At 44.2% G+C, this 24,381-nt stretch overlaps 1 protein-coding gene across 1 annotated transcript in view; it reads right to left on the bottom strand.

The window, feature by feature from the left end:
* Positions 1-24,381, bottom strand: part of LOC119167688 (nuclear exosome regulator NRDE2) — a 370,836-nt gene that overhangs the window by 54,369 nt on the left and 292,086 nt on the right. Inside the window, exons 14-15 of the mRNA XM_037419210.2 lie at positions 23,357-23,548; positions 16,661-16,767 (exon numbers count right to left, since the gene is read on the bottom strand). Coding sequence (XP_037275107.2) covers positions 16,661-16,767; positions 23,357-23,548 — 299 coding nt within the window. The remainder of the gene's footprint in view (positions 1-16,660; positions 16,768-23,356; positions 23,549-24,381) is intronic.

Here is a 24,381-nt window from a genome sequence, read left to right as displayed (position 1 = left end):
AGATAAGAATGCCCATTCGAACCGCAAGCGACCCGCTCAGGGTGATCTTGGCAGACCCGAGAAACGGCCCAGCGGAGCTTTTTGGCCGAGTTTTTTTTTTATTTTTAACGTGTACAGAAAATCAAGGTGAAAAAAAAAATGAACTGGACACCGAATGCAAGCGCCGTCCTGTCAATTTTCTGTTTGGGTTCCTTTGAGTGGCTTAGGCTTTGGTAACGTGCACGCGGGTGAGACGGCAGGCTTCTTTCGCAGGTTGATTGATTGATATGTGGGGCTTAACGTCCCAAAACCACCATATGATTATGAGAGACGCCGTAGTGAAGGGCTCCGGAAATTTCGACCACCTGGGGTTCTTTAACGTGCACCCAAATCTGAGCACACGGGCCTACAACATTTCCGCCTCCATCGAAAATGCAGTCGCCGCAGCCGGGATACGAACCCGCGACCTATGGGTCAGCAGCCGAGTACCTTAGCCACTAGACCACCGCGGCGGGGCGTTCTTTCGCAGGGGCTCAAAGAGTATTGTAAGATATGGTACAAAAATATGCTGTTAAACTTATGGCGGAGTCGCGTAAGACACTCCCCGAAAAAATAACCCCACGTATACATGCGCTCTCTGTGCCATGTAAGGATTGTAAGCTGAGTGTACAGAAGAATGAAATTAAATCAGGAGAATAGGGCAATAAAGTACGGAGGAGGAGGTGAAGAACGTCAAGGCGCGGACGTAGTACTTAGGATTTTATCATATATTGAAAACTTATTAATAGTTGCGTTCCTTGCGTTTGGCTTGGGGGTAAAAAAGAGAAGCCGTCAGAAGATGTGAACCTCAAAGAAGGACAAGCTCTTATCCATCGGTCAGGCATTTCAGTAGTGACCACAGCATCATTACACGCGCAGGCATATTGCAATGCATTACGTGTTTTGGCAAAAAAGAGTGGGGCCCCTGTTTCCCAATGAAAATCTAGACGGCTGGAGAATACGAAGCTATTTGTATAAGGCAGCTAGCAGAAAGAAGAGGTCAAGTGCAGGTCTGCGACGAGTAGGGCGATTGTGCCTGCATGCTACTATAAACGCCCCAATGCTACGTGATGTTCATATCTTTGAAAAAAAGAATATGACCTCAGGACCAACGTCAGGTAATGAATAATCAGATGGTGTTTCTATATTTACGTGGAAATAAAATGAAACATTGCCCGTGCGCACGCAATTTCAGGCCATGGTAAATATTTCCCGGATGTAGAAACTTGTGAGAGCACCGCTCAGTGGCGTATTTTTCTCATGGACTAAAAGGCCAAAAACCAATCGAAACCAATACACAAGAGTTTGCAACAACTTATGCATTGAACTGGAATAGTAATACTGAAGCAAGAGAAATCACCCACTTCTCAAAATTACCGTAACTACACAACACGTGGTGCTGAGCTAAGCCCGTTTTCCTGCAACGTTCGTGGTTTCTCAGGTGCTTTAAGCATGCTTCACAGCAAAACAGGCACGGCGCGCTCCCGCGCTCTCAATCGAAACGAAGCCCCGCCTCCACGCTCTAGTGCGCCTGCGCCGGTAAGCTTCGATGCGCGGCCGCATCGCTAGCGCTGGCGCCCCGCGGAGCGAAGCCACGCGGCGCAGTGTTCTTACTAAGAGTGGACGACCCTGTACATTGAGCACTATCTGACAAGAAAGGGTTGCTACGTTATACTCGCTGGGCATAACCTCCTTGTTTTTAGAAAGATTTAGCGAGCGTTGGGCCGCAGTTACATGAATACAGTGAACTAGTATATACCATGAACTCGAGGTGGTTAAAGGTGGGAAGTAGACACGAAGCGTAAGCCGTAAGAAAGTGTGCGTGTGCCTCCTCTCGTTCACTCCCTAAAATGTCTGATGGATGGCGGTGCTTCTATAGGAGGAATATATGATGAAAAGATGCGAGATGGTGGTACTTGGAGTGTTGAATAGGTGGACGAACGGATACACAGACAGATGCATGGACGGACGCACGGATGGCTGCACGGACGGATGGACACATGGACGGATGCAGAAGCGGATGCATGGACGAACGCAGGAACGGATGCACAGATGGATGCGCAAATGCACAAACAGACGCACGCACGGACGGGCTGATGGACGCACGGGGGCCCACACAGACGCACGCATGGGCGGACGGAAGCAAGAACGAATGAACGGACGGATGTTTCGTCCCACTCTCCATCATTCACTTCGTGGATATGCTGCCATTTTTCTCTTATCTTAATACGCTGTACGTTAGTCATGTTCTGGCTCTTCCATCTATCAAGAAGTTCAGCTTCGGTCAGGTCAAGCAAATCTGCATGCGATGCTACCCCGCGAGCCGAGTTCATAGACCTGTGCGGTATAACACTGATTGGTGTGTGGCCAAAAGTTGTGAGAGAGTCCAGCTTTTCGAATTGGTCTCTCTCGTATCTCAAGGAGTAGATCTCCGCTGGCCATTTTGGTAACCTTGTACCCCTTGTACCCGGCACCGAGAGTTTTGGTTAAGCACTTAGCAACTAAGAAGGGCAACTACGAAGGGGGATATAGTTCTGGCTTGCTTGTTACTTTTCTCACAGTGTATAACATGGAAGTGAGGGAAGATTTGTCTTGGCCGGTTGAAAAAAATTGATGTTTTCGGTGCGTACCCACTTTGAGGAGGCACGATCACTAAGCAAAGGAAATGCTTTATGCAAGCTAATTGTACGTTGTGCAGCAGCGTTGGCGGCCACCCACCACGGAGCCCAACGAGGGGCGCTGCAAGCTTGCGGATGCTGAAAGCTTGCAGACCTCAGCCGTACAACACTGCTATAACCCGATTCGCCTAGACCAAGGTAGGCTATTTGCACAGGGTTAAACCTCGCTGCCAAAAAAATTGGAAATAAAAGGAAGAAACAAAAAGACAGGGAAGATAAAAAGTGATGGCAAAGATGAAGATGTAGAGAGAGAAGGGGATAGGAAAAGGCGACTGCCGATTTCCCCTGGGTGGGTCAGTACAGAGGCGCCGTCAACGTGAAGCCGGGGCCAAAGGGGTGTGTTGCCTTTGCCGGCGAGCCTTAAAGGTGCAATCCCCCGGTGCCGACTCAACCCCCAGGATCCCCTTTTCCTTGGACACGGCTCAGCCATGCACGGCTAGGCGTGGGAGAAAGTCGAAACCCCCTCGTTAGCTCGGGTCCGTGGTGTTGCTACGCACCAAACGCCTGCTTGCGCAGACGCCTTTGCGAGGAAGAGATGCAATAAAATGCTGCTTGTTTGTTTCTGTTTAAATTATGGAAAAAAGAGCCGCCGAACATTAGTATGGGGAATGACACAAATGGTTCCAAATTCAATTTTTGTGAGGTCAAACTGGACAGGTTTTGCCATCTAATGGGGCCCAGTTGAACCAAAACACGTCTGCCATCTCAGAGCCAATGGCAGAAAATTGATCAATGGGTGTTGTTGCTGCTGTGACTCCCACTGCTTTTGTTCTGCTGCTACTAGTGTCAGTGGCTGCACAGTAAAGCCGGGCAATGTTGTGCAGGGCAACAGTGACGTGAAACAGTCCGCTTCTTGATGCGGGTAATTTGAAGTGCGCTAACCCGATGCGGACCAATAAAACCTCATTTTATTTTACAATAAGCTCTTTCTTGGCACAAAAGTCGTCTTTAAAAACTGGGGAGACATCAAGGAATCAGCATAGCATGTACAATCTCTTCCTTTTCCCAAATCACAAGATTGTTTTAAGTCGACCTTCTTGCCACGGGTGATCAGTGAGTGGAATAAGCTGCCAAATTTTATTGTCTTACATGAACGAGTATCTCTTTTCTTGAAAAACATAAGTGATGTAGTGTTTCACGATGTATAGATTTTTTTATGTGCTCTAGAGTAATGTGCTATGAATATTTCTTAAAAAGTGCCATGACTATTATATGTTTTGTTGTTTGTATAGGGGGTGCTTAATGTTTGTGTATGTATGTTTTTTTTTTCCACCCCTGTTAGAGCTCAAATGGGGCTGACAGTTTAATAATATATATAGATAAAAAGATCTAAACTTGTTGGAATGTGGTAGAAAATCAATGAAGATTATTTAGGAAAAATTCACTTTCTGGGCTTCGTTGCGGCGCAGCGTTCGAATATAGCCAATGTCCCGTTAGGCGGGAGTTCGATACACGGGTGCACAGATCCCATACTTTTGCATTGGAAATTAAAGGAAATTTTTCAACTCTTTGATATAGTCAATTACAGTTGAGCCCACATATAACAGCCCCACTTAAAACGAACTTTCCCTTAAAACGAACAGTATCCGCGTGACTGTGAAAATATACATTGGTTCAATGGCACAAAGTCGCACTTACAACAAACGTCTCCGAGCGTCGCTGATCAGTTACAGAGAACAGAGTCGGTGCTCTGCTGACTTCTTGGGAAACAAATTTCGACAACCGATCAGGCATCGGGGAGGTGCCTATACATTCTTATTGTTAAACGCCAACCCTGCCTCTGCGCCCCTCTAGTTGCCGCTCTCCCTGACCGCTTTTTGTTGCGCACCCCTTCGTCTTTTGTCCCCCCGCTACTCTGAGCACCCCACATCGCCAGACGAGGCCCATGTTTTTACACTGTCACCAATCTTTTGAAGACCGGTCGGCCATCTACCCTGTTTTCGATCGCTGGTACTGTCGTTGGCGTCCCCAGCCTGGAGTGACCAGAACATTTGCCAACATCGTCGGCCACCGACTGTATCTGATAGTCTGCGTCTAGTGCAAGCGAGTATGCTACCCCACCGACTCTGATATCTTGCGATTCGTTTCGTGTTTACGACTTGTTCTAGCTCACTTTGCACTCAACTCAGCAAGCCTTCCGCATGCCTGCGGACGCGCGAAAACGGCTGTTAATATGCGCGGAACGGATTGCAAAATATGAAGTTCGTGAGGCCACGCAAACCCGTCGGAGCGATTTTTTGACCACGGCTGCCGATTCTTCGAACAATGCCGTGCACACCAATTCAGCCGGCAATGCACTTTTCCCAAGTTTTTCTACGTGCGAGTTTTGCAGACCGTTCGAGCAAGCTGCCCAACCTGCCTCCTTCCCGTGTGTTTTGGTTTTCAAGGTCGCCCTCCCACCGCATCCTCCCCTCTCTTTATCGCAAGTCTGCTCTCCTCTCTTGATCACAACCCTTTCGCCCGTCTTCACCACTGCGCGACCCCCGCCACGCTGGCTCGAATTAGTTTCATTTTCTGACTGGAAACGGGCCCGAGCTGTTCCACGCATTCTGGCATGTGTGTCGTGTGTGCGCGTCTTGCTCGCTCTTGGCGTGTGTGTGTGGTCATGATGGCCGACGGGAGGACTAGCACGCTTTTTCCTGCCGCTCAACAAAACGCCGAAAGTGTGACCGCTTGGCTTGGCTTGAGCGTAATCCACGCGTTAGGTGCCGCGTTGCAGAGCACTCGCTCACAGCTGTTGGTTGACCACCTGGATGCCAACTTGCCGCTTCGGGCGTCCCGGTGTTCAGCTGTGGAGATGGTGAATATTTCGTGGGCTGCGGTGATGGCTACATACGCACAAAACTGTTTTTGCAAGGCCGACTTCGTCGACGTCGGGCCCGATGCCGAGCTTGAAGCGTCCGAACAGGACCACTGCGGCGGCGAGGACTCCAACCCAGGAGAGCGGGTGGGACATCTGTTGCGATGGTTTAATTATGGCCAGTGATGATGCCGACACTGCGGAACCATGGACGGATTAGAACAGTGTGAATGAAGTACGTGGCGACAGTGATTTGTAGGAATCGAATTGCGAGAACGACGAAACTTTGAGCTAGTGCCTCATGCAGTTTATGCCACGGGCCTCGGCAAACGAGCGCGCTGCCGTTTTAAATGAACTCGAGACCGCTCTTATCGCTTCTGCTCTTCGAAACACGTGCATCACGCACTTTTTGGGGCAGAAGAATTTCGTGTTTTCACTCGCAACTTTTTTTAAAAGCTGTGTTTCATTTACTACGAACTTTGGGATACAGCGAATGGATGCCGCGTCACGCTCAGGTTTGTTAAAAGCGAGCTCAACTGTATTCGATATATCCGAGTTTGATATGTCTGGGATCGACTGCATACCGAGCAAAAGGCAAACATAAAATACTGTGCTGCCATCTATGAAACAATGTCAAAGATAAACATTCCCTAGGCGGCCGATGATTCCCCAGCCAAAGCACTTTTGTTTACTATGTTAAGCTTGTCACCTATGACACGCATAATGATATGACCAATTAGCTTCCTTCAGGTGGCTTGGCTTGCTCGCGCATATAAATTTTTGCAAGACAGTAGCAGGAAAATTTGTGAAGGTTATTTTGTAATTTTTTGAAGTAATAATTTAATTCTGATGTTTTATGTGGTACCGAAGTGCTTATTTGGGCCAGTTGGAACACGATCAATGAAGTGAAAAAACAGCGCGTTAAAGTTCAGTGCTTTGTCCATCTCTGTAACTGTCCTGTGTTATGCGCTGTTTTTTCGCTTCGTTGATCATGTACCAACTGGCCCAAATAAGCACTTTAGTACAGTTTTATGTAGGATAACCGCAATCTGACAAACTTTTACTACTTGAGGCTTTCTATTTAGCATGCACCTAAATTTATTCACATAAGCACCTTAGCATTTTCCTCCCATTAAGATGTGGCTGCTGTGACTCGTATAAAAGACACAGCCCTGAGCTCATAAGCTGAACAGCTTAAGAGGGGACATAGGACCCGATAGTGAAATATGTTAGTATTAGGGCTAGAGCGATGATTTTTTAAAGAAATATACAGCTTTGTACACTGATTGAAAATATGTAATAACATTTTCTTTAAATCAATCCAAAAAAAAAATTACAAGCATTCTTACTTTATGAATTTCGAATGTTACTTGCATAAAAAGTATTGCATCAAAAGAGCTATAATTGAACCTGTATATTGCCAAATATTCAAATAGTGCAGCTATGCAATTTAATGCTAGTATCTAAATTTTACCCAAAGTTATGAAGTTTTTATGTCGCAGTCTCTTAGCTGTGAATTTTCACTGGTGATTTCTAGAAAATTTCAAAATTTTAAAATGTCCTTAAACTTTATATCAAGGTTTTCTTGCACACTTCGATACCCTAGCATTCCAACAAACAAAAAGATATAGAAAATTGAATCAGTATTAGTGACACAGTGCTCATCCCAAAATTCAAAACATGCAAAAATCTGTACTTGAGAAAAACACAAAAAACTGAAAAGTTGTGAAAATGAAAATTTCATGCATGAAAGCCACAGCACTTGTATTCACAATCACTCAGAAAGCCCCTGCGGAGTAGTCTGAAGCAGGCTTTTGCCTGTACTTCTTCTTTGCGGCTGCCTGGAACGCCCCTGAAGATGCACATTTCCTCTCCGAGCCGACGGCATGGCGATAGTCTTTCTCAACCACCCGCTGGTTACCTGTGCCGTTACCTGTGCAGTTAGCTGCAGTTCACGTAAAAATAGGCGAACTAGATTCCTTTTTCCCTAACTTGAAACGCATAACAGCATCTGCCATGGCAGTCTCAACGGCAAACAATGACGCATTCTTGTCCTTCGGTGAGAGGCTCCAAATGACCGAATGCAAGGCCTCATTCGCATTCTGCGTCTTCCCTCTGGTGCATCTCGGCAGGAGCTTCTTGTCGGACAAACGTTCATAAACAGGATGCAGTGCATTTATCACAGCCTCTGGCAAATTTTACTTGCTTTTTGGGACGGGCCCATTCCTCGCCATGGCTGCATTATGCTTGCACCAACACTCGGGGCTGTACGGACAGAAGCTGTAGTTTGATTTCTCATCAGCGGATGTCACATAATGATACGTATCTCACACAGCCTTGTGCATCTCATCCACATTCCCAGAGTGGAATTTCAAAGCCCAGCTGTAATAACTCGTCAATTTTGTAATGAGAAACTTGACAAGACAGATGCTTGGGCTAGTTGGTGAGCTTGGGTCCCAAGTTCGCCACACAACCTCAGCTGGCACTTCTGGAAATGCTGACTCTTGCAAGGGAAGTAGCCAAACGGGCTCCTGAGACCGAAACAGATAGATGTGTAGCTGAAGGCATTCAGGTTCAGTCGCAGTCTACACCAGACTGTAATAACCTGCCTTTTCACCATGTTGTCACGTTTTTCAAAGAGGATTCACTAGCCTTGTTGACCCCGGATAAGGATGGGGGTTTTGCTGTATTGCCGAATGAAGTGCTCCGCTCAAAAGACAGCAATGCTATAAGTTCCGTGTTCGAATGCCGAATTGACCTAATGCTGACAAAAGTAAAAACTGAAGCCAAGAAGTTGTGCAACGCACTGAACATAAGTAAGCTAGCAAGATCCATTGACAAAAGCAAAAAACTTAGCTTAGATTTATTCTTTACGGTCAAGACTCACAAAGTAGGTCAAGACTCACAAAGTAGACTGGCCACTTCAAGTCATTCTTTCAGAAAATGGGATACGGCAGAAGGAAGTGGCCTTGTTTTTACAAGATAAGCTAAACTTGCTGACCATAGACGACCCTTTTCTGGTGAAAGATTCTAATGACATCATCTCATTTCTCTCACATAACAACAATGGCTTAAGTGCCTGCTCCGTTGACATAAAAAATCTTTACTACTCTTTACCACATGACACGCTACTACGATGTGTTGAGGACTGCATTGACAACTTCGGTTCAGTTCCGTTCCAGAATGCTGCGGGCATAACAATCAGTGGCTTTCTTGAGCTCGTTGGCTTTTACCTAAAGACAACGTTTGTATCATGGAACGAAGGCACTTTTATTCAAAAAAGAGGAGTGTGCATCGGTTCATGCATAGCACCTGTTTTAAGTGACATTTTTCTCGCTCACCATGACCGACTCTTGGTTAGCCGCCTCGACAGAACGGTTGTCGTAAAGGTGTTTCGTTTTGTTGACGATTTCCTTGTGCTTTTATACTGTGATGATCGGGGCTTTGAAGCTGCCTTTTCAAACATATTACGTCTTTTAGATAAGTGCATGGCACCTCTTATTCTGACTCATGAGCTTCCGCAGGATGCTTCGTTAAGGTTTTCAGATTTGACATTAAACATCTCAAGTGATCACCTTTGCTGGAAATATGAGCGTAGAGGAAGCAAACCTCTTCTACCATACTTGTCGGCTCATTCAAAGCTCGTAAAGAGAGGGATTGCAAATCATTGTTCAAGAAATGCCCTCCGAAAGTCTTGCGGCCACTTGTTAATCAGCAGCTTCGTTGAGCAGGCTTCCCGTCTGATCAGCACTGCTTTCCCCGATCATGTGCTGGTTTCGGTGGCGGAAAAGATGCTCAGGACAATTAAACAGGGACGAAAAGCACCAGTGAACTGCGTGGCTAGTAGCTCAAAGCACGTGGCTTAGATTCCCTACCTACATAGGATTTCTCACAATTTGGAAAAGATAGGTGATAAGGTAGACGTGAAGGTGGTTTTCTCTGCCCCGGAAAAGCTTTCAGCGCTCTGCAAACAGGTGAATGTGCAGTCCGCACAAAGAAGTTGCTGCTCAATCAAACATAGATGGCCATTCGTAGCATGTGTGATAGCCATCCTTTATTTGCTCCCGTAGTCATGCGGCAAGAAATATGTTGGGCAAACGGGCCGGTGCCTGAATGAGCGTTTAAAAGAGCATCATTGCAATGTACACTCACCTGTGCAAGGTCATTTGGGCATCCATTGTAGGGATTGTGGTTGCAGACCGGAATTTGAAAAGTGCACTGTTGTAGCCAAACACCGTCACCAGCTAACACGAGAGATTATGGAGGCCAATGAAATCCAAATACTGGGTGATCGATGTATCAGCATGCCTTCGCTTGCTGTGACTACAAAGAAATCGAGTTTCTGGTTTCAACACAATAGATCGTGAATTTGTGCTGAACTGTGGCGTCGTAACCATATAATGAGATGATGAGTGTCTTGCTGTGATGCAACAGATTGTGTGATTGCACAGTGATGTTCGGTCACGAGTATAATTTCCAGTGTTTTGGCTAATAAAATTTCAGTTCAAGTCAGCGCTCTTTCTGTCCTTGTCTCTTCTTTTGTATTTGCGTCGTAACTACTCGTAGTCTTGCAGTGTGCAAATATGCTGATTTGTGATGAGGTCACCCGTGAGGCGGCCCTTGCCACTAATGCGCTCGCTGCTGTCCCCTTTGTACTTCTGCACGAAATTCCGAAGTGCAGTCCCCATGCACTTCTGCACATGGTTCGAGAAGTCTTCTTTTTCAACATTTATGAAGCCAAACAGCTTAGCTTCTTTGACAGCACTGTACGACCGGCTGTCACCATCATCAAGCATGGTGGTGTACCTGATGCCATGAAGTGAAAGGGAGCGCTGAAATAAAATCATTGCTGCCTCTACTTCCATTTGGCCAGCCTTGCATGAGGTAGTTTTCTGGCATGAATGTTTGGCTTTCCATTCAGAGTATTCTGGGCTCTCGAGTTTTGGACCACATTCACAGCCGAGGTAAAAATTAGAAAACACAACATGGTCTAGCACATAACCTGAAAAAACTTCTATCACAGCGGCTATTCCAATGTGAGAAAGTGTCCTCTTGTGTGTGAGCTTCCATCAAAAGAGAAGGCAATATTTCCGGGGTCGCCGAAATTGAGGTCCTTGTAGAGGCACTTTATCACTGTGGCACACTTAGTCAAATGTTCGGCACAAGCTCTCATTGCTGCTGGCTGAAGCTTCATTTTCAAGTAGTGTTGGTACGTTTTCGTGTGAAGGCCCTGATGTGGAACACCGATAGCAGCAAAGATGTCATTCAGAGCTGTCTGGCCATTTCCAGTGCTCTGAACTGCACGCACCGTGTGAATGTTGATTTCGAACGGGTTGCAGTTACTGCTGCCACCAACCCGTCATGAGCTCCATTTCGAACCAACTTCTCCGCAGTTGCTGCAGTGAAGCTTCAGCTTAACAGCTACGCCGTACTCGTGCGCATCACGTCCGATGGTCAACTGACCATGGCACACTCGGAAAGCAAACGTTCGTTTAGTAAACTGTTCACCATGTCGAGGTCAACCATGGTATACGTCGAGGCCGACGAACTTTCGGTGCCGCGCTGACTCGCAAGAACACTCATTTTGCGATCGGTTGCCGAGACCGAGAATAGTTCGGCTGCTTTTTGCTGGGTGCGACACTCGATGAGTTCTCAGTCAGCCGATGTCAAAAATGTCGCGTCTATCCTCGCAGCTCGATCGCGCATACTTGAAGTACTGCAGGCAGCAGTCGCAGTCGCCGCCACGCTTTCTCGGGCTGTGAGATCTGCTGCAGCAGCATTCTCTGCTGTCTCAATCACAAGCGGCGGCGTTGTTTCCTGGCGCCTTGTTAAAGTATCACCGCAATCAGCTGATTCCGACGGCACCGTGGTCGCCGTCGCGATCGCTTGTGTTGCAACACCGCTTCGTCGCAAAATCCATTGCGCTCTTCTGCCGAGATTTGCAGATATCTTCGTCGGCGGTTGCGATTATTTATGGCACTCTGAGAGCGTATCGCCACTGGTAGAAGTTGTAGCGATCGAAGGCTGCCTTTGTGTCAGGCTGCTGCATCGCGGCTACTGCCGGGGTCCTGTCCCGCTTGGCTCTGCCGACGTTGCCAGCGCTGGCTGCGATGACTCCTTGGGCTGCACAGCACATTTTTTCCGTAGCTTGCCGAATTCGTGAAGTGTGCGGAAGTACGTTGAAGGTAATCAATCTCTTCTTCTTCAAGGAAGTGAAGATGTAGATGTAATATAATGCAACACAGTGTTTTGAGAGTGGAGATTATCGAATGTTGCCTTGTAACAATGCTTTAGACACTGCAGATTTGCTGCCAATTGTTTTGGAGCGTCGTAAAAAATGAGTGTTGGTCGCGCAATACTTGTGTTCAACAGCATGCTAAATAAGAACGAAGCATACTAGTGCAGGCTTGGAGCTCTATCTGAAGGAAGTGAAGATAAGGAAGGAAAAGAAGATGTAGATGTAATATAATGCAACACAGTGTTTCGAGAGTGAAGATTATCGAACGTTGCCTTGTAAACAATGGTTTAGACACTGCAGATTCGCTTGCAATTGTTTTGCAGCGTCGTAAAAAATGAGTGTTGATTGCGATATACTTGTGTTCAACAGCATGCTAAATAAAAACGAAGCATACTAGTGCAGGCTTGTAGCTTTATCTGAAGCTTAACTAGAAACAGTCATGTATTTGCTCGATAATTAAGTACAGTATAGACCGCTTATAATGTAAGTCGCGGGAGTTGCGAATATCCGCACTATAAGTGGTACCGCACTACTATAACCAAAACAACCTATTTCAAGGGCCACATTTGTGCAAAACGTGTTGAGCATGCAGCTTCGCGTGTCCGAGAATCAAAACATGCGATGCGTGCTTGCTAACAATTAAATTTCTGAATGTTAAATAAATTTAACGTCCAAAGACAAGCATTGCCAATAAATCGAATGCGAAAGGGGGGGGGGGGGGGTCTCTAACAATTGAAAGCACCATTGAGGAAATTCACCGACTACCAAATCTCCTCGATTATGCGCATTACACAGAAACTATGTCGAATCACGTTCGAAATTTGACGCGTTGAAAGACGGCAACCATTCGATTTCACGGGCATGCACCTTATTTAAGACATCGCAATCGAATCGCAAACCACTATTTGAGCGTACACGTGCCGCTTTCGTTTTAATAATTGATATGTATGCCTTCCCGTCAAGTGCGGCTGCCGCAAAGTTTCGTTGATTCGGTACCAAACCGCGACTTAGATTCACACGACCGCTACCGTTCAAAGTGCAATCAATGCCAATTAGGCCTAGCTTTCCCTTTGGTATGTTGTCGCGGAAAGCTTGTCCAAAACATGACGATTCGGCGTCAAAAAGATCGCACTAGCAGCGAACCAAGAACTGCGTGCGTCATGCGAAGTTCACGTTCGCGTCCGACAGATCAGCAACAACGACAACTTGCTAAGCTTACATACGACAGCGCACTGATAGCTAAAGTGAAAGCTCGCGTCATAAAACCGTAAAAAGTTTTCAATTTACGAACAAAGAAGCAAACGTGATATTTGTTGCAAGCGCGATAACGAGGATGTCTTTCCCGACAGGAGACTGTTAAGCGCATGTAGTTGATAAAGATGGCATCGCACGCGTGTCACGTTGAGTGCCGCACGGCCGAAGCCACGCTAGCGACGTAGTACCGTGTAGCACGTCGGCGCTATAGAGTTAATGTACAGACTCTAGAGGAAAATCTCCCCATAAAGCCCATGCATTAAAACCCATTGCCGCTCGGGTGAAACCGTGATGGAACGATACTTGGCTTTCGGGTGTCGTTCACTCGCAGTCACTACTGCATGCTGCAATTACGCCCGGCATTTTCTCTGTTTTGTGGATCTCTGTGACATCGCAGTAAAATACTGTCACATGAAGTCGAGTTTTTGGCTCATTGCAACAAAAAACATGGACGCCGACTTGCCCGGCGTGCAAGCTAGTCGGCGCGATCCGCTGCCCGCCACATCACCACGCTCTCAACAGTACAAGAAAGGTGGCGCTATCTACTAAAAAAACCTGCAAAAGCTCCTCTCCGCATTCATTAAACTGGATAAATGGCTATTGTATTTTTCCTAAAAGTAGTTTATAGAACAACCGATCAACACTATATACATACAATATGTACAGCCCAGCAGTGGATGTCGGCTGAGAAATTCTTGTAGACCGTTTTTGCGAGTCATCCTCTAATTGCGCGCTGCCCCGGAGCCAGGTTGTTAACCCTGACTACTGTGGTCTTTATATTATTTTACACTATTTTCGTTTACTTATAATACGAGAGCATGCTTGTTTACAATCAGTATTGCAAAAATTTGAGTGTTGTAAACGTTTAAATTTAGCACTTCGGTAAAATACTTTGATGGCAACAATGACAATGTTTCAAGATGTCAGCGTTTTTGTGGTTATAGCTTTTCCAACCCAGCTTTTCCTCTAGAGTCTGTATATTAACTCTACGGTCAGCGCCAGTGCAAAGGCTTATCGATCACTGAGACAACCGTCCTCCTCCCTTACTCGGCGAGCCCGCGCAGTCTCCCGCGGTCTTTTTTTTATTATTTTATTTTGCTTCCCTCCGCCTTTCATTCGTTCACTCTGTATCTCTTCCTCCTTCGTAATGACCTTGTCCTTCGCTCCCCAGCGGACAAGGTGAAGACAGCAGACAGGATAGAGTGCACATACTCCATCTGTCTGTTGCTTTTACCTTGTTTGCTGCCATGTTTGTCACAAATGATTTACGGCAACCAATATAACCAATCTTTCTTCTTGGGGGACTGCACAATAAGCGGTATGTGTATACATGGGCTTTTATGGGAGGGTAGACGGGAGTTGAAAAAGACCGCATTGTAAGCAATTCTGCACTTAAAGTGGTTACGTTATAAGTAGTTATAAGTAGTGTACACTGTACCCCCGAACCTGTTGTCTGTGTGTGAGCTTCGGCTTTACTGTCCAATGCTATTTTTGCTGCGGAGATAAGCTCAACAATTTGAAAATCGGAATAGAACAAGATGTGATCTCTACATAGAGTGTTCAATTAATGTACTGTGACATCTATTAGAATTCTGAAGGGAATCAGAATTTAGAATTCTACGTGACATGAATTTGTTTGTGTTAATAACTGCAGTGCAGGATTGTAAAATATGCTGTGGTGTAACTTTACTGACATGTAGATTAAAAGTTTGCTTATTTATTCACAGAACCTCACTTATGATTGCTTCATAAAAATATTTCATAATGGTATAGTCATTAATCGAGTCACGTATTAAAAGATGTGAATTAGGAGCCACTGTTTCTGCTTACCAAACCTGTCAGTAATTGCGACGTGTGTTTTGATTGAGAGCAATATCGACTTTACTTTGGGGCACACTGCACGATTTTCTAATAAGCCAATACTAGTTCGATGTTTATGAAATTTAATTTCTGGTAGTATTGCATGTGTAAAGTAGTAAATGCAGTTTCACTAACAATGTAAATATTTCTTTCAGATGGTTCCGTACGCACGAGATCTACAAAATTGCAAGCGTCTGCCACCTTTCCAAGGAAGCAATAAAGATGCTTCTCAGCCCCTACACACTCCATCTGTAAAGTTTCTAATAAATGAAGTCAAGTTTCAACGCCAAGCTTTCTTGTCTATATGTACCGCAGCAGTCCACTGGCAATTGGAAACAATTGCGGCCAGTCCAAGTGGTTTATGGTCGAATTCCCAGCAGAGACAAGTTGCCAACGGGTGCCAATTGAGACCCACTGTCCACTAGTCCCCGCTGAGAATTTGACAATAAACCACTTAAACTGGTCCCAGTTGTTCCCAGTTAGAATATTTTCAGCTGGGATGTGCTGCGAAACGTCAGCGTCAAATACCGACTTTTTACGTTGGTTCGTGCGCACTGTTCTAGCATCATCTTCACTCTCATTGCTGTTTTCTTCTCAGGACAAATGATATGGATCTTATTGGTTGTCAGCTAAACGCACATGCACGCTTCGTTGCCAAACTGCACATAGTTCTCAAGCGATGCCCGGGTAATCATAAGTAATTTCATCCCATAGGTCATTTGGGTCGCATTTTTCACTGTCGTGGCATTCCTTTCGTGCTGCTTCCGGAGGTCATCTTGAACGTTCAACCCTGAACCAAAACGCTAGAAAACAGCCTTAAAATAAGTGCGCAGGTCAAGTTGCTAGTGAAAACAAAAACAACAGAGCAAAGTCCGACGTGAGAAACATTAGAAAAACAAGTAGGTACCAAGCGATAATGACAGCAATAGGCCTATCGCACATTTGTACAGAGCAAGAAGATAGAAATACACGGGTGCTCTGATGATGATGATAGTGCACTTATGGAGCTGGGCATTATTTCTACCATAGAGTTTCCTAAATATTCACTAAAGGGAACAATGGCGTTAATGTCAATGGGAGCTGCAACACATGGCGCTTCAGCGAGCAGGGGAGTTAAAGGTAGTACATGGATTTGCCTAGTCTTCATACTTTATGTTCTGTTCGGCTTTGTGTGGCTCGAAGTTGCTTTGTCACGAAACAACAATCGGCAAATGTTCGGCAGTTACGCTTCACCACCTTCGCTTTTTAGGATCACCATTTCAAATCAGCCTACAAAGTTCGATACGGTTTGTTCTTTCGTTCAAAACAAAACCAAACACAGCAATAAATGAAGCCACAAGTGCAATTTGCCACCCGCAAGCATGAAGACTAGGAAAATCCATGTCATACCCATAATTCCCATGGTCGCTGAACGATCGCAGCACCAGAGTCCTCTCTAGTTAATTTTATAAAATGCTATGTTCTTACAGCCGCGAGTAACTTTTTCAAATGTTCATTCGTTATTTTGAAGCATTGGGGGATAAAAGAAGGATAAAATTCGATATGTTATTCTCAGACATTCGGTATTCTGAAATTCGTAGAAGTTAAATATTTTTACATTGAGCCAATGGACGTTTGAAGGGGGATTTCCGAAAAATTTGTCAATCTGAAAAAATCATTTTACTGAGGTTCGCTATAACAAGATTTGACTGTATTATTATTAATAACCAGATTGCTGTACTGGGTGTTTTTCACTGTGCTGTGTATCCTGCTGTGCACTAAAAACCTTTTGCTGCTGTGCATAACCAACCAGGCAACCTGCGGGTTTCTCACCGGGTGTGCGATACTTGGTCAACAGCTGGGCCCTCTGCAGCTCAAAGCAGAGCGCTACCAGCCAAGCCAGGGGTGAGCAATCCTTCTGCACCAGGCTGTCTAGGTACCTGCATCAGTCGACAGCTAACAATTACACTGTTCTCAATAAAAGTGCATCGGTCATTGTTAAGCACCATCGAGAAGCTGAAGAACCTTCATGACACCATGATCTGATTCGACATGAAGGGAGAGCAGAAGCTAGTCCACACCATCCAGCATTTCATTACACCGATCACAGCAATATCTGCCAATAAGGTGCAAAGAAAACAACTAAATTGCAGCTTGTGATAATGCTTTAGACCTACATATGAGATAAAATTTTATCACAACAGCAAAAAAAAAAGATAAGGAAGAAAACCCATGGCATCAGCCCAATTCAACCTGGGATCTAGCTTGCATGACAGCTTCTATGGTTGCTGTGTTTGTTCTAAAGAGATGGTCTTTCATTTTTGTGTCGTGCTTCGCTCATCCACACTGCCAAGAAATCAGCAAAATATTGGATGCCACTGAACAGACGAGCAAGAAAACGGGGATCATGAACAAGCAATGCACATGAGACAAACAGCATGTCGGCCTTGCCACTGATCCAGCCGACGTAGGCCCACTAATCTGCTGGCCATACTGGCTGGCCCGTCTTTCAGTGCCCAATGTCCCTCCAATGCCTATGCATCTTGAAGGCCATGCCCAGGCTAACCAGTCATTCAGTAGGATTGGTGGGTGGCCTTGATGGAAGATGTAGACGCACAAGTGGTTTGTCTGTGCTGCATGCAACCAAACGCCCACCACTACATTTATCTCTCTGCTGTTGGCTGTCCCACTGTGCAGTTAAGCGTGAATCCCAAGGTTGCCCTGGTACAATTGGAAAGGTCGTGCTTCAACCAGGCCTACCTGCTGTCACTAGAGATGCCTCAACCACACGTAGCTGCACCAGCCTGCTACACAAGCTGTCGAGAGTGAAAGGGCTGTGCCAAATGCAATATTACAGAAGCGTTGCGAGTGATTGACCCACACCGCTGCTTTCACAGGGCTCAGCAGGATTCTACAGCAGCACCAAAACACCAAAGAAAGCAGCAAGGAAAGAAAGATCCACATTGGTGTGAACCAATGGGGATCTTTATTTCTTATGAAAGTTGCTCCCCAGCACACTTTATCAGGTATATCGGTTATGTAGCAGACAGAAATATATGGGAGTATGGCTGCTGCATTATCTCAAGCATCAGACGCCTGATTCAAAGACCTGCCAGCAGCAAGTTTCTTTTGTGTCCCCTTTAATTAACCTTATACTATAATTACTACCAACTACATCCCCTGTGCTTTCTTTGGGTTGATTGTCTGTTAGTTCTCATTTTTTAATGAGACGCAATTTCAAAAAAAAAAAGAGGTTTCCTTGATCTGCAGCTAAGAGCAATGAAATTTTTGCTTTATGTATAGGGTTTTATGCTGACTTCATATATTTAATTGGTTTTATAGTAAGTTGCACAGTTTTTGTTTTGTGCCATGATAATGTAATAACTATAGTTAGTTTTGGAAAAACTTTTTATGCCACTAAACTTTTATAGTTCTGAAACATTGATGGCTCACATTGCTCCACATTAACTGTAGAATGCAAATAACTATTAATAAAGTGTGTATAAGACATAATGAACAGGAGAAATTGTATCGGTAGAATTCTCCTAATCTTCAGCCCACACCAATCGCTTACTTGCTTACTTTAGGTTCCTTATAATAATACACGTGATATAGGGTTTTAAAAAAGATACTTGCACCTTTCACATATTAGAGAACGTGTGGGCAATATTTCATTCCAATCGGACTATCAGAAGTACCAAAAACATGTCTAAATGCCAAACTCTAGAATTCGCCTAAAAATGGACCTCGAGAAAAATGCATTTCAAAGGTATAAGTGAAACCTCACCTATGTCAAAAAAATGCTTTTTAAAATCATTTATTCTATCATGAAAGCTTGGCAATCATGGTTATTTTTAACATGTGGCTTTTGTGAACTCCTCATGTGAAATGCAATGGCAAGCCACCAAGTTACATATTCCAGGGTACTCTAGATAATTAACTCTTCATATTTTTTTAGTAGCCACCCTGCGCTCTTTAAAAGAAATCTTAACCTACTTTTAGTTTAATTACAATCTTCAGTTTCTTGTTGTAAATGTAGAGAAAGTAAACTTCAGAAAAAAAATAAAGTGAGAAATATGTAATTTTGGAAAAAACTTGTATTTTTCGACTCGCATCTCCCCGTAATGAGAAACTCATAAAAATTACTAGCATACACATCAATAAGCAGATGCCAATGCTCAGCCTATTTTTACGATTTGTTATTGCGTGTTCAAGCTTCTCAAGTACAGTATTTACTTGCGTAATGAACGCACTTGCATAATAAATGCACCTCTGCAGTCACAAAAACTTTGATATTTTTCTTTATACCGCGTAATGAATGCACTCCCTACATTCGTCCCCCACAGTCCCACAAATTGACACCTGGTGCCTTCTTGCTCGTTGGATATTTTGTTTTTTATTATGCTGACGGCCCTCCGCTCACATTCTCCTCCCCCCCAGCCCGCTGCCGCATGCCATTTTGTTTTTGTTTATATTTGTGCATGCACATCTTTTGCCTTTTTTTTTAATTACGTATTCGTGAGGCACAGCGGGGTTCACGAACAGTGAAAGTGTAGAGACATCCTAGATAACAAGCACACAGTGAGCGAATGTCCCAAAACTGCCCACACCGATTAACATTTGCTTTCTGCAAATACGAAAAAGGCCCAACCACGTGCTCGCAATTTTCGAGTGACGAGAACAGGATTTACTGTCGCCATGGCTGTCGCGAAGATCCATTTGTTGTCGTCACATCGCAGGTTTCTGAAAAACCAGAAAAAATTGCTTGTTCCCTAGGAGAGAGCCTGACAATTTCCACAATATGGTGGCAAACCCGATTTTCGCTTCGGCCGCAATTCGCTCTTCATGCCTGTAATCCACGCGTACTTCAAGGAACGCAAGATTTAGGCTACCTTCTCTCCAGTCACTTTTCATGTGGGTGATGAGGCTGCAGCCGTGTTTTGTCGTTAATCTTGTTACTGGCGGTTTGTTTAGATGCAAGTGGTAGCTTGTTGCAATGTTGGTTACTTGCGGAAATGTATGTCGTCGTCACAGTCGTCATGCGAGACTGCCACACATGGAGTTAGCAAAGTGCATGGTAGCGCATGCATCTGGGTGCCGCTCGAGATCACAGCAGATACCACTTTTATGGTTACACAATTAAGAAAATAGAAAGCCATGGAACGCTTTAATAGAGTGCGCGAGCGGCGCAGAGACGGCTTGCAAAAGATAGCGCCATCAAACAATGAAGATGAGTGAAGTGCAACAAAGAAGCTGTTTCAAAACAGTGTACATGTATGTCAATTGGAAGTTATCTAACTTTTTTTGCATTATCGCATTTTTTGCTCATCCAGTAAATGTTGTGATGAAGTTTGTCTAAAATAATAATCCCACCGCCAACTTTACTTCTATTCATCGGGAAAAAAAGTTCATTCATTGCGTGAGTATACCCTACCTTCAGAAGGATTTTGTTGTCTCTCATTAGGAATGCTTGGTCACTTGAAACTTTCTCTGTGTCTTTTCTCTTGACACTCGAACTGGTTTTGTTTTTTTTCACAACACTAGTGAGCAACGCCCTGCTGGTTGTCACTTGGTCGTTTAATGCTTGATCCAGCAGCAACAACTTCTTGTAGGCCCGCCAGAAAACACGCCAAAAAACACGCAAATGTTTTGTCTGGGTCTTGCCAGCGTGACTGAATCAGACGATATTGGATGATGATGCCCTTCCCAACTGCAGCTTGCTAATGCAGGCTTCGTTCCCCACCAAAATCAGCCTAACCAAAAAATTTACTTTTTTGACACAGCTCGGGGAAAAAACTTGAAGTTGTATCAAAATGGCGCAATGGGCATAGCTGTTGCACCCCTGTGACTTGCACTTGTTGTATCCATTTACAGGTTCTTTGTACTTCATTGATGTGGGATTTGACACATATGCAATTGTTTTTCAAGGACAAACTTTGTATTATTTAATATTTTCCTACATACCATTTCGTTATAGCGAGATTTATGTGCACATGCTTACAAACTTCATGAACTTGCATGGACTTTTGTTTTCTTGTGTGTGGGTGAGTACCAACTAGCCACCAAATGCATTGGTGACGGTTCTCCCTGACCTTCCTCTTCTACCAGCGTACACTTCTCATCCAAGCTCACATGACATGGAGAAAATGGAGAGCTTTAGTTTTGGGACCTTTGTTTTAAAAAAGGCAATGATCTGACTAAAGATAGAGATTTTCCTTATTATAGCAGTTTACTGGTTTCTAGGAACTATGCCAGCACCGCTCCTAAAAAAAAATCTAGCTTTTTCCCTCTTACTTTTGCAACGTGCAGAAGTCACGTCCACACATCACCACTAGAAGAATTTTTACCAGGAGGATATTAGCTTTAATGCTAACATTATTGGCTTTCTCAATCTTTGCGAGTCTAACCATTATTCTGTTTTCTAGTAGTGCTCACCCCAACTGAATTTGTTGCGTAAAGCTACCATCTTCTAGACCAATGAAATCAGTGTTCTACAAAAGCCCATTACTTTATTCTTTATCCAAACTGTTAACTTTCACCTGTTGTCATACTTTAGGTCTTCTTTATGCCTTTCCACTCCCCCCCCCCCCCCCCTCTTGGAAAGAAACAGTCTTATCACTTTCTTCTTTTTTTTTTTCAAAGTACAAGTTTTTAAGTCCTTTGCACCTTCATCTGCTACCTCTCAATCTGGTAAATTGTTCACCTGTGTTCTTCCAATTTTAACTCCTTTCTTCCGGAAGATTGCAACTTATCAGTACACATTGTTTATAGGTTAACCAAGTATGAAGAAACAATATACTGCTGCAGCGCTCTTAGTTACAAATATTTGTCGCACACTGTAATTGCTTTTTCTCTCCTCTCCTTGTGACGAACGCGCTGGAAGCTTAGCACGGGGCAAGAAAGTACATGCTTCATGAACACTTTTTCTTTTTTTGGCGAAGGATGTTTGGGGCTTTCTGACCGAGCTGTAGGACATAGAATTGGGGGACACTGAATTGGACAAAAAAAAGTAAACAAAGGAGATGTTTGGTGGCTACGGGATCAGGACGTCTTATATTTACAATGGAAAGACTAGCGTGTTGTTCATATGATGTCAACAGCCCACACAGCCAACTAATTCGTGGTTGTGAAGTGCAGAATGAAAGTGAACAATAAATGGCAAGAAGTATCGGTGAAAAGCCTATGCTGATTGACAAAAATAATGTGGGCATGCTCTGCGTCGACAAATCAGACCAGCTAGTTGGGATCTACAATGCTCTGATGAAGTGCATGTGCTGGTAGAAAACACTGTTTTTCCAGTGAATAGATACTGCTATTGTGAACAGCTTTATTCTATTTGATGAGCACCATCGACAGCATCACGAAGAGTATGAATGGTCAAGAGGTTCACGCTTCGATCATTTTGCGCTCAGGCTGGAACTAATGGAGCAGCTCCTAAGACTTGATGAGCAACCACATTCAGGTCCCAAGGCTCTGGCGGCTATTGCCGCTACAAGTGCCCCCAAAGATTAACAGCACAAGCCCCAGAAGCTGCAAAGATACGGGAACTGTAGACTGTGCTATCAAAAACAGCATGTAGAACAAAAAACAGACGTCCTCTGCAAGACATGCTCTGCAGACGTGCTTCACCACATCATGCAACTGCTTTGTGCAGAGGCACGATAGCCACAACAGCTAACATCTTCTTTTGTATAAAATTAACTTGTACAGATAGAAAGTTCATATTTCCAGCAATATTGTGTAGAGCTTTCTTCGTAAATATGTATATTTGAAAATTTTTTTAGGTTGCGTTGATGCAAAGCAGCATTGATGTCGTTTTTGTTACAAATTTTCTATTAGGTATTTTTCTTCAAAGAAGTGTTAATAAATGTTTGTGGGTGAATAAAACCATTAAAAACACAATCGTTATGCTACAAATTGATACTATACATTGTAATATAAGCATTTGGTGTAGCAGTAAAAAAATTTTTTACTAGACCACCCAAAAACTACTAATTTTCCTGTAGACAAAAAAGTGTTAAAGCCAGTTACCCGTTACAAAAGGTACACATGTTATTGCACATATTCCCTTAAGACCACTTAGTGGGTGCATAGCAAGTTCGAAGATATTTTATGCGCATCTTTGCTTGTGGTTTAAAGCATGCTACTGCACATATTCCGTTAAAACAACTTAGGTGCATAGCAAGTTCGAAAATATTTCATGCACATCATTGCTTGTGGTTTAAAGCATGCTACCCATCACGCATAATGCAGCAACATGCGATAGCTTCACGGACACAAACCACTTTCAACTTTATCGATTACATTGTAGTATAATACACCTAAGTGGTTGAAGTACGCACTAGGTTCAAATCTTAAAGGCAAAGCTTGAAGGGGCCTTGTGACTCTTTGTATCAGTAAGCTTAAGTACTATATTTTCATACAGAAGCAGGCATGCACTGCAGTTCAGTAGCTTCAACAGCACAGTTAAGAAAGCTCATCACCAAGTATAGCCCACATTACTTTTGCAGTTTGCAAGGGGTCCTTTACCTGCGCGCATGCAAAGCTCCCAGGGATCCATTGGACAGTGACACCCAGTGCCGCATGAAGCAGGTGGCATCGGGAACATCCTCAAGAGCCCCCAATAGGGCTCCACAGAGAGTAGCCCTCCGGGCATTGCAGTGTTGCACTTGATAGCTGCAAATCCGTACAAAGGCAGCGTGCACTGCCATCCGTGTGTTCCTACAAGTGGACAACAGTGTTGACTTGTTCCAGGCAATGAACGATCGCAGAAGGAAGCAATTATAGCAAAAAAACCTTCATTCAGATTTTACTCAAGAAAAAGAAATGTCTGAATTAAATGAATTCTGAATTATCAAAAGTGTCAAGAAAACAATTGACAAATGTCCATTATGTCAATACACCGTGATTTTCTTGATAAATATGTATATGCCATGCATACTATGCAAAAGAGCGGTGTAAAAGCTGTAATTCTCACCACTTGTGACTTTTTTCACAATGTAACCGTGGCTCAAGTCCACCCTCTCTTCGCTAACCTGAAATTCATTGCTGTCATTAACATATGTGGGGTTTAACGTCCCAAAACCACCATATGATTATGAGAGACGCCCTATGTCATCAACATCGGGCACATGCTAATAGGCAATAGATATTGCGCCACATTGGTTTGGTTGTCCGCAAAAGCTGTTCCTGCTTTTGTCAGACACGTGTGGTGATTCAAGCTCAATGCACTTCGAGAATCATCTTGATTAACCAGGTTACAGCCAGATATGACAGAATTGATCAGAATTTTATGCCACTAAACAATAAATCAGCTTGTTGGGACCAGAAAACACGTCTGAACCATCCGATTTTTTTGAACTAATCGGTGCTGAATTAATGAGCTTTCACTTGAACCCATTTTGTGAGACACGCACCGGGGAGTGGTTCTTGTCCATAAAGTGAGGTGTCTCTAATAGGCAGGGTACCATGTTACCATTTTTTGACCAACCCCGATTCCAATGTACACACACTGGTGTTCCTTATATCCAAATGTACGTCACATCAGTGCCTCC

The sequence above is a fragment of the Rhipicephalus microplus genome, chromosome 6, assembly GCF_043290135.1.
Source record: "Rhipicephalus microplus isolate Deutch F79 chromosome 6, USDA_Rmic, whole genome shotgun sequence".
Taxonomy (NCBI): Eukaryota; Metazoa; Arthropoda; class Arachnida; order Ixodida; family Ixodidae; genus Rhipicephalus; species Rhipicephalus microplus.
This window is presented reverse-complemented; position numbering and strand designations above follow the sequence as displayed.